An 11498-nucleotide genomic window follows, 5' to 3' on the forward strand; every position below is an offset into this window, starting at 1 on the left:
CTCCAGCGACCACATAGCCGACTGTCTGTGTGTCACTGATGTTCCTGACTGTGGCCCAATATCTAGTCAGCTTACAGTACAGCACAGTAGGCTTGTAGTAACACGTTTGTGTGTGCAGGACCTGGACCTGGTGGAGTGGACCTGAACGTGTCTCACCTGATCGGTCCTTAGTGGGAACGGCTACCTCCTCCACACACTCTGACGGGAACCAACCAGTCCGACCCTTCACTGTGCCCTCCCAGAAGCCCCCCTCGCCTACACTCAACACTGAGACAGAGAGAGAGAGAGAGAGAGAGAGAGAGAGAGAGAGAGAGAGAGAGAGAGAGAGAGAGAGAGAGAGAGAGAGAGAGAGAAAGAGGAGAGAGATTATGAGAAAAAAAAGAGAGAAAGAAAGAATGAAAGAAAGAATGGGGGGGAGGAGTGGAAATTGGAGGGAGACTAAGAGTGAGAGAAAGCAAGGCATAGTAAATCAGGTCATCACAACCAGCATTGACCCTCAAACCCTCGAGTCACCAGTCCCCCCTCACCTTTGACCTTGTCCCCCTTGCTGAGCAAGAGCTCTCTGTCGCCGTGGGAAGTGTACGCCCGCGTGGCCACGTACACACGCCCGGGGACGGCACTGTACATTCGCTTCATCTGACCACTGGACACACCCCCGCCGCTCCCCGCGGCGCCACTAACGAGAAGGGGAGAGGAGGAGGGAGAGAAGAAGAGAGGGAGGAGGAGAGAAGGGGGGAGCAGGGGAGGAAAGGGGGTGGGAGAGGAGGGGAGGAGAGGGGGGAGGGGAGGAGGAGAGGGAGAGGAGGAGAGGAGGAGGAGGGGAGGATAGGGAGAGGAGGAGAGGTGGAGGGAGAAAATGGGAGGGAGAGAAAGAGGAGGAAGGGAGAGGGAATGCAAGGCGGAGGAGGAGGCAGAGGAGATAGGACAGGAGGGGGGAGGATGGAGAGATGGAAAAGAAGGGGAAAAAAAGGAGAAAATAAAATGAAGGGAGTGGAGAAAACCCCCCCTCAGAGCATTGGTTTTCTACATACACATATGTATACTGTATATATATTGTGGATGTGTTCCCTCCTTGGCCCGGCCCGTCCTCACCCCTGTCTGCCGCGGGGCTGCCGTAGCCTCTCCTCCGTGTCGCTCTGCCCGCCCCCTCTGGAGGGCGAGCGGGTCCTGACCCGGGGGCTGCTGGAGCTCCGCCCTCCCAGAGACACCCTGCGCTGAGCCTGCATGGACACACAGCAGCCTCACTCACTGGAGAACTCACCATCTGGCTGGGTCAGCTGGGAGGGACTGACTAACAGGATGACTAACTGACTGACTGACTGGCTGTCTGACTAACTGGCTGACTGATTAACTGACTGATTGACTGCCTGGCTGATTGACTGCCTGGCTGATTGACTGGACGACAGACTGGCTGACTGACAAACTGATTGATTGACCAGCTGGCTGACTCTTTGACTGACAGCCAGCTTTGTGGTTTTTATTTGATCATATTTTATAAAAACCTTAATTAAACTAGGCAAGTCAAACAAAACACAAACGAAACACACAACAAACCAAATGAACGTATTCCCTGAAAGACAAAGGCCTAGACACTAGAGGTAAGATGTTTCTCCTCAGATCAAATGACAGTTAACACAAGTTTAGCTTCAGTAGCCTTTAACTCTTTGGCCTTTCGGTACCTGTACGGGATTGGCTGGTGCTTTGTTGGGCGGGGCCGCTTGCTCAGGCAGGGTCATGCTGTTGTCACTGTTGGCGCGGAGGAGCGGGTGGGGGTGGGGCAGGGGCAAAGACAGAGGCAGAGCGCGGGTGCTCTCCCTCCGTTTGGGGGCGTACTTTGGGGATTCCAGAAAGGGCACTGAGGACATGTGGGAGTGGGGAGGGGAGAAGAAGGAAGGTGATGTGAGGAGAGGAGGTAATGAGAGGGGAGGTGAGGGGAGGTCGTGAGAGGGGAGGTGAGGATAGGAGGTAAGAGGAGGGGAGGTAAGGAGAGGAGGTAAGAGAAGGGGAGGTAAGGAGAGGAGGTAAGAGGAGGGGAGGTAAGGAGAGGGGAGGTGAGGATAGGAGGTAAGAGGAGGGGAGGTGAGGGGAGGTAGTGAGAGGGGAGGTGAGGAGAGGAGGTAAGAGGAGGGGAGGTAAGGAGAGGAGGAAAGAGGAGAGGAGGTAAGGAGAGGGGAGGTGAGGATAGGAGGTAAGAGGAGGGGAGGTGAGGGGAGGTAGTGAGAGGGGAGGTGAGGAGAGGAGGTAAGAGGAGGGGAGGTAAGCAGAGGAGAGGGGAGGTAGTGAGAGGGGAGGTGAGGAGAGGAGGTAAGATGAAGGGAGGTAAGGAGAGGGGAGGAATGTGGGTAAGTGCAGAGAAACAGTCGAGTCAGGAAGTAAGATGGTGAGGGTAGATACCAATCAGTTAAGATGAGGTTGGTGTATAGAATGACCGTGGAGAGCAGTCAGTGAGAAGAGTGTTGTCTCTCCATGTGAAGAGACCGAGGAGACGGCAGACACTCACCCGTGTCTGTGTTTTGATGGTTCTTGATAATTTCCCCGAGTTCAAAATGGCCGGCCATGACCGCTACCTTCAAAACACACAGCATTCACTCGCTCAAAATCAATGTACATTTATTAATACAGACAGGCACTTTCTGTGGATGCATACGGTATTTAAACCTCAACAAAGGTTTGAATGAGGGTCTATAAATGAAATGTTTAAGATGATATGATACCCGGATGCGATACTATTGAAACCTGGAAGCTAAACCCACAGGAAGTGGACCCTGTTGATGTTCAGGTTTCTATTCATACCTGGAAGGGGGTTTGCCCATGTTTGTTCTTGGCTTCCTTATTGGCTCCCCGATACAGAAGAACTCGGACACAGCTCTCCTGATAGGCCAGACAGAGACACAACAATCATTCAAGAAATCACACAGAGATACAATAATCATTCAATGATCAAGCTTGGAGTCCCAGAACCAATACTATTAAATAGAAGCAATCTTTATATATATATATATATATATATATATATATATATATATATATATATACACATATATACAGTGCCCTCCAAAAGTATTGGAACAGTGAGGCGAATTCCTTTATTTTTGCTGTAGACTGAAAACATTTGGGCTTGACATCAAATAATGAACGTGAGACCAGAGATCAACGTTTCAGCTTTTATTTCCAGGTATTTACATCAGGATCTGATGCACAACTAAGAAAATATCACATTTTGTTTGAATCCACCCATTTGTCATGTGAGCAAAAGTATTGGAACAGATATACTTAAAACATATTTAAGTGAATAAGACTTAATATTTAGTTGCAAATCCTTTGCTTTCAATAACTGCAGCAAGTCTGTGACCCATTGACGTCACCAAACTTTTGCATTCTTCCTTTTTGATGCTTTCCCAGGCTTTCACTGCAGCCTCTTTCAGTTGTTGTTTGTTTTGTGGGGTTCCTCCCTTCAGTCTCCTCTTAAGCAGGTAAAATGCATGCTCTATAGGGTTTAAGTCTGGAGATTGACTTGGCCAGTCTAATACCTTCCATTTCTTGCCCCTGATGAACTCCTTTGTTGTTTTGGCAGTGTGTTTTGGGTCGTTATCTTGCTGCATGATGAAGGCTCTGCCAATCAGTTTGGTTGCATCTTTCCTTAAATTGGCAGACAAAATGTTTCTGTAGACTTCCGAGGTCATTTTGCTGCTGCCATCATGTGTTACATCCTCAATGAAGATTAATGAGCCCGTCCCAGAAGAAGCCATGCAAGCCCAAGCCATGACATTACCTCCACCGTGTTTCACAGATGAGCTTGTGTGTTTGGGATCATGAGCAGTTCCTTTCTTTCTCCAAACTTTAGCCTTTCCATCACTTTGGTAAAAGTTAATCTTTGTCTCATCAGTCCATAAAACTTTGTCCCAGAATTTTTGAGGTTCATCTCTGTACTTTTTGGCAATTTCCAGCCTGGCCTTCCTATTCTTCTTGCTAATGAGTGGTTTGCATCTTCTGGTGTAGCCCTTGTACTTTTGTTCATGAAGTCTTCTGCGAACAGTAGATAGTGATACCTTCACTCCTGCCATCTGGAGGTTGTTGCTGATCTCACTAACAGTTGTTTTAGGGTCTTTCTTTACAGCTCTCACAATGTTTCTGTCATCAACTGCTGATGTTTTCCTTGGTCTACCTGTTCGACGTCTGTTACTTAGTACACCAGTAGTTTTCTTCTTCTTCAGGACATTCCAAATGGTTGTACTGGCTATGGCCAATGTTTCTGCAATGGCTCTGATTGATTTTCCATCTTCTCTAAGACTCACAATTGCTTGTTTTTCACCCAAAGACAGCGCTCTGGTTTTCATGTTGTTTTCACCTCTGAATACAGTCTGCATAGACAAAACCTATCTTACCCAATCTGAACCTGAGTGTAGACATTCAGTGGTATTTATTGATTGAATAATGTATGTAATAGGACACACCTGGGCAACAAAACACACCTGTCAGTCACATGTTCCAATACTTTTGCTCACGTGACAAATGGGTGGGTTCGAACAAAAAGGTGATATTTTCTAATTTGTGCATCAGATCCTGATGTAAATACCTGGAAATAAAAGCTGAAACGTTGATCTCTGGTTTCACATTCATCGTTTGATGTCAAGCCCAAATGTTTTCAGTCTACAGCAAAAATAAAGGAATTGGCCTCACTGTTCCAATACTTTTGGAGGGCACTGTATATATGTATATATATATATATATATATATATATATATATACGGTGCGTACCTTGTTGTAGAGGGCAGAGATGTGAAGTGGTGTGTTTCCTGAGGCGTTCTGAGCAGTCGTGTCTGCCCCATAGAACAGGAGATGCTCCAGGTGCTGGGCAAAGCCGTATTGGCAGGCCTTGGGAAGGGGGGGTGTGGAGCACAGAGTCACACATGACATGGATAGACTAAGTCACTTGGAAGAAGTTAGGCAAGGGCTAAAGAGAGACAGCCATTGTTGTTGGAAAAAATCGACAAGTAAGTAAAGCATGGTATATAGTAAAGCTGTGTGGTTTTATTAGCATCTAAATAAACGAGTGAATAAATGAATATACATGTATACTGTATGTATAATTGTCTGTACACTGTGTATGATAAGGGTTCAAGTTAACCCTATCCCTTACCCTATATATATTCAGTAGCAGTGGAACAAATGTGGAAGAGACAGACAATCAAGGCAACACAAATAAGCTTTGCATGTTTCCTCAATCCCAGTCATATTTTTTTGGCCACTATAAGAACACAAAAGAATAGAATAGGACACCATGACAACCAAACTGTGCTGCACAGAGATCATGCGAAACCGCTTCAGAGAATGACACACAAGGCAGCAATTAGACAAACGGGTGCAGGAAGATGGATATACAAGAGAGAGAGAGAGAGAGAGAAATAGAGAGAGAAAAACATATAGAGAGAAAGAGATGTGGTGTGATGAGAGAGGTAGTAGGAGAGGGAGACATGGAAAGAGAGAGATGGAGAGAGACAGAGATTGGGAGAGAGAGAGAGAACACATCCAATGTCTTGTCATCATTGGACTCAACATGAGATGATTTTGTCGGAGTCTTCATCATGCAAATTGACTGTTACCAATGTAGTGTTATGGAATTCTTAGATGCAACACGACACCAGACTTTTGTCATTTCCAATTTCATTTGTCGTCTCCTTTGCTTCTCCAATCAGGATTCTCCTTCATTTCATGTTTTTATAGATGACCCCTCTCTGACCCTCAGAGACAGCCAAAGGCAGCATCCCAGTATACCAGCGTGGATGGATACTGTACTTAACCATTGCAGGGCTGTCAGTCAGTGGTGCAGTCTAGTGTGAAGTAGTGAGCATACTGTCACTCAAACGCTCGCCACTCCCCTCGTCCTCCCCCCTTCCTCCCCATGTATCCTCCTCATTTCCCAGACAGCATACAGGAACTCCCAATGGGCCCACTGTTTACGGTGTGTCTGTGCATCCAGTAGACTGCACCACTGACAGGCACAGGGGGGGTACCTTGTGTATTTCCTGCATTCCAAACTCCTCTTCATCCCTGAGCTAGGGAGAGAGAGAGAGACAGACAGACAGAGAGAAAGAGAGAGATAGACAGAGAGAGAGGGGAAGGAGGAGGGACAGAGGATGGAGAGACGAGTGATGGGCAGGCAGTGGAATACACAGGACACAGAATACAATACAATAAAAAGAGAACCTGACATACAGTACTTAAATACAAAAAGATGATAGGAAACCCCATGAAACTGGATAAACAAAAAATAAAGAAAGTGACAAAGTCCCAGTAGTAGATAGAGAGTACAGTAAATAGACAGACAGATACCTGGTGAGACTCCTCCCAGCCGTTCTCATCCCTCACTCCCAGCTTGGCCCTGTAGTAGAGCAGAGTCTCACAGCAGGAGGTGTCGCCCCCTGTCAGCAGGGCGTGGTACAGCGGGGTCAGGCCACAGCGGTCCCGGTAATCAGGTGACACTCCCATGGACAGCAGAGCCTGGACAGGGGCACAGCACGGGCCAACGCATGTGAAACCATTTGGGTTTGTTGGTGTGTGCGTCTCTGGGTTTGGGGAACAGACTGTGCAACTCTTTGTATGTGTGTGTGTGCTTGTGTGAGTGAGAGAGTGTCGGGTAATGAATAAAACCATTTATGTCAGTTTGTCAAAGTGTGTGTGCAATATTCTAGTTGGGGGTTTGTACAGAATGTGTGTTGGTGTTTTTCTGTGTGGCTGGGATGTTGTGTTAATGCATGTGTGTACAGAATGTGTGCGTGTATGTATGTGTGTGTGTGTGTGCTTGTGTGTGTATGCTCACTGAGCGTGTCAGTGTAGGAAATAGGGTTGTGGTTACCAGCAGCCCAGCATGGTTGTGTGCTATGACAGCCTTGTGTATGGCTGTCAGTCCATCTCTGGTTCTGAAGTCCACATGGGCCCCGCCCAGAACCAGAATCCTGATGCCTTCCACAGACAGAGCCGACTGCATGGCCACAGACAGGGGACTCTCTGGAGGTTGGAGGGGGTGGAGAGACAGAGAGAGAGATAGTGAGCCACGGGATAGATATCTGTTGATAAATAGTAGGCCTGACCTCTCTACTGGGGCAGTGAGGAATGTTGTGAATGTTGGAGTCTGACCTAATGAGCCTCCCAGGCTGCTGTGGAACTCACCTCCGGTGTCAGGGTCATGGTAATTTGGGTCAAGACCCTTCTCCAGCACCTTTGAGATTTTCTCAATGGAGCCAGCCTGAATGTAATCCAGGAACTTCTTCAAGCTTGCCTATAGGGATTCATCAGAAAACATGTTATCTTTCGTTTAGATATCTTTTTTCTCTCTCTCCATACACAGTAAGTGTTCTTTAGAATGGCAGCGCACGTGTTTACAAAATGCTGCACGATCGTTCAAAGAAAATAGTACCTTGGTGTGAAGTTTTGCAAGTAATTTTTCGTCAAGGTTTGTCTGTTTATAAACCCTGGTCTTGTACCTAAACTGAGGAACAGGAAAGACGTGCATTACTGTCAAATTCATTCTAGGTCATTGAGTTAAAAATAAACTCTTCACTCCCTCGTGACAGTTTATACCTCTGCTATGAGGGTTTCGGTTAGGTCTCTGGTATATCTGTTGATATTTATAAAACTTTGCTACCATGAAGTTAAAAATGGGCTTACGTCCTTTCAATCTTGTACAGAAATGTACATAGGAGCTCATGAAAGAAGAGCTTTAGGTTTTGAATAACTGAGTGTATATGATATATCCCAAAATGTAATATAATGGCAAAAGTGTTTGCAACATGAGACAATTGTGTGCTTTTGAGACATGTTTGTGACATTTTGAATGCAGTGCTTCATTTTGCAAAAGAAGCGACTAATTCACATCACTCACATAACATCTTAGAATTCTTTATATATTTGGTGGCACAACCTCCATAGATAATTTAAACAGTGTGCCTTCTCTGAAACCAGTGTTCCAGTAATACTGTATAAAAGCCCCACCCATGTCAGACACATGCTGTACAACCAATACACCACCAGAGGGCGCCTTGACACCATTCAGCGTGTCAGAGCCTGCCACGCTCCTAGTAAGATGTGCAGTGTCTCTGCAAATGGAAGGAATCTATGTCATGTCACACCCATTGGCAACAAGCTCATCGAAAAAAAGACTTTCGATAAGAAGTTCATTTACAGCAACTGAAAAGAGAACCGCTTCCAATCGTGTCAGCAAAGGACACATTTAAATCGGAAAAGCAAAATGATCATTTCCTCATTGCTTCTCTCCCACTCCGAAAACCTTGTCTCTTTGTTTCCCCCTGTTCCCTTACCTCCAGATAGGGCACCCCCTTCTCAAAGGATTGTGGGTATTCTCGGAGGGCTCGCTCCTCGTCCAGGAACTTGGCGTCCCGGCCGTCTCCCGCTGGCTGGAACAGGCCGTAGTTGTAGACGTCCCACAACGACTCGCTCAGGGTGCAGATGACCTGGTGCTTGGCGCTCCACACCATGTCATCAGGGTCGAACTGGAGACACCTCTGACAAGGGGGGGGGGGGGGTGAGGGGGGGGTGAGGGGGGGAGGGGAGGGGGGGAGGGGGGTTGGTCAAGCCATGGGTGTTTTAAAGTGGGTACAAGTCTGTGTTTGTTTGTGTGTGCAGCAAGGGAGGTGGGGATGAAAATGTGTGCATGTGTGTGTGTGGGTGTGTGTATGTGTATGGTTGTGGGGGGAATAAACATGGCAGGGGTGAGGTGGGGTGGGGGGAGTTGGTCTGGACTGGAGTTTATAAGGGTGTGAGTGTGTGTGTGTGCATGTGGAGAGGGAGGTGAACATGCATGTGTGTGGTTGGGGATTGAGCTTGGCGGGGGGGTGGATAGTTCAGGGTTGCATGTGTGTGTGTGTTTGTGTGTGTGTGTGTGTTTGTGTGTTTGTGTGTGTGTGTGTTTGTTGAGTGAGGAAGGTGAGGATACATGCAATATAAAGTGTCTGCATGTGTGTGTGTGTTGCATGCAAATGAAATATTAAGTTAATAATTAAACAGTTGCCATGTCCATAACTGATATAAAGATCTAAACAACATGATTTATAATTAGCCTGAAAAGTGGAGCAGTGCACAACACTTCCTCCTCCAGTTTACCAGCAACAGCAAAAGCAGAAACTTCTCTTTCCTCTCGGCTATTTTTTAAGTTGTTCTGTCTGCATAAACTCAAGACCTGCATAGCGATCAATGAGAGATAGATTTTTAAATAGTCACTAGGAGAATAAAGCTCTATTCACACACACACACACACGCACATACACACACACACACACACACACACACACACACGCACACACACACACACACACACACACACACACACACACACATACATACTGTACATACACCAGGGGCTTGCTGGTCACAATGGACCAAAGCCTTTGATGTTTTATATTCGTCTGGTGCTGCACATAATTAGATTTTACAGTCATTTTTTTGTTCCCCATATTCCATACAATTCCATTTCTATACCTCTTACAGTGAGAGGACAAGGCTTTTTCATCCCAGTCGAAGTTGAACCTATTACAGCCCCACCAGCCAGAGAACACTGGTCAGTTGGACATGTATGGAACCACACCACATCATTTTCTCCATTCTTATAAAGTGAAATTGCAGCGCTCAGCATAATGCCTTCTCGTGCCGGCCCCTCCCCTTTCCTCACATCCTCCCCCCTCCCTGTACCTGTTTTATGCTGTAGCCAACACCATTGGCATGGCAACGAGTTCATTAGAGGAGCAAGGCATCCGTTGCCGTAGCAATGCCTTGGTGGTCCCTGGGAGGTGCACCGCATGAGGAGAGGCGCGTGTGTGTGCGCGTGTCTGTCTGTGTACATATTTACACTGCATGTGTGCACGTTCTTCCGTGCGCAGGCTTGTGTGCTTACATGAGTGTGTGCCACGATCCGTGTGTCTTTGCCTATAACTGCGTGCCAGTATCTCTGTGTGTGTGTGTGTGTGTGTGCCTATTTCTGTGTGTGCCACTATTTGTGAGTGTGTGTATTCCCTGTGAGAGACTACTGTAATATATATGAGTGTGACTTCCTGGCAAATACTTATCTCAGGCTGTATTTTTGTCTGGCTATGTGCTTCCATGAAGCTCTCTCTAATAAAGCACAGCCCAGCAATATGACTCATACGTCATCCTTTGACTCGGATCAATGTAAAGAGCTGTTGTGTGAATACCCACTGTGTTTACCTATTCATCTCTATCTCTCACACTGCCTCTCTCTAATGTCCAGCCTCTCTTTCTTTCTCTCTCTCTCTCTCTCTCTCTCTCTCTCTCTCTCTCTCTCTCTCTCTCTCTCTCTCTCTCTCTCTCTCTGTCTCTCTCTCTCTCCACCTCCTCTCCCCCTCTCCCTATTACTTCCATCCTTCCCCTCTCTCTCCCTCTCTCAAACTCCACCATGTTTTAATACCCTTCCTCTCCCTCCTTCTCTGCCTCCCCCTCTAATCTACACCGATTATATTTCACCTGCGAGGTGGTGGCAGTGTTAGTGTTGGTCGGTGGGCGGGCCACAACCCCCTCTGGTGACGCTGCCCTCAGACCAACACCGTTCTGCGACTCCATCTTCACGCCTCTCACTTCACTCTCCAGCCCGGCCCTCCCCAAACTCATTAAAACCTTATTAGATAATTAGCAATTACAGTTATATTGAGGGCATATTAGCTGACATGTAGAACAGTCGATGCAATGTTCTGGGATTTGAAAGTGGAGATAATGATGGGGGAGCGGTTGGCTGGGGGGCTGGAGTTCTAACCTGCGCTGTCTGGGAGTGTGGAGGCGTTGGGCAGCAAACTACTTCTCAACTGCTTCTGCCATTCGGAGGCCGTGTGAATTATTGTTACAGTAACTCCCTGCTTGAGAGTATTAGTATTATGACCATAAGCAGCTTCCGGTTATGTCAGATTATTAATGCCATGGCTGTTGGTGTTGCATGAACCAGACGTGAAACCTTCTGAGAATGTATTTTGGTGAAGTCATTGGTAGTTTTACAGCTGCGTTCATCACTGGTCTAGGCTTAAATGTTACAGTACGTGTTAGAAAAAGAAAGACTGCAATCAGCCTGCTGTCATGACCTGAGAACCTTGACAGTGTTGTGTCTGACATCATGCACCTACTGTCTGTTTGATGTCGGGGATTCCGATGCGGAACACCATCATGGTCAGGTGGGTGTCTTCCAGGGGCGCCACAGTGGTCATGCTGCGCTCCATGTGGGCCCGCTTCTTCTGCAGCGCATTGGACGGGGCCTGGTGATGATGCTGCTGATTGGCTGCGGCCAGATGGAGCTTGCTAGTTGGCTGAAGGTGTGGGGGAACTTGATTGGACGTGTAAGGGATTCCCCGGTTACCCGGGTTACTGGACCTGGGTGGCCGATCGCCCCTCTGTCGCCCGACCACGATGGCGGACGGTTTGCCGCCGTCTCCCTTCCCTTCCCGTCTCCCCCCCTTCATCTCCACCCCCGCCAGACCCTCCAT

General features: G+C 47.4%; 1 protein-coding gene across 1 annotated transcript; it reads right to left on the reverse strand.

The window, feature by feature from the left end:
- Window positions 1-141: 141 nt before the first annotated feature.
- LOC124462929 (SH3 and multiple ankyrin repeat domains protein 1) lies at window positions 142-11498 on the reverse strand (the record flags this gene model as incomplete). Its single annotated transcript, XM_047014642.1, has 14 exons — window positions 11142-11498; window positions 8319-8522; window positions 7418-7489; window positions 7171-7279; window positions 6857-7008; window positions 6334-6501; window positions 6015-6056; window positions 4759-4875; window positions 2794-2871; window positions 2501-2567; window positions 1680-1855; window positions 1093-1220; window positions 528-676; window positions 142-267 (listed from the first exon to the last, which is right to left on the reverse strand). Coding segments are annotated over exons 1-14 (1945 nt in total), but the record flags the coding sequence as incomplete, so codon positions are not given.

This window comes from Hypomesus transpacificus, unplaced genomic scaffold (genome assembly GCF_021917145.1).
Source record: "Hypomesus transpacificus isolate Combined female unplaced genomic scaffold, fHypTra1 scaffold_265, whole genome shotgun sequence".
NCBI classification, from domain to species: Eukaryota; Metazoa; Chordata; class Actinopteri; order Osmeriformes; family Osmeridae; genus Hypomesus; species Hypomesus transpacificus.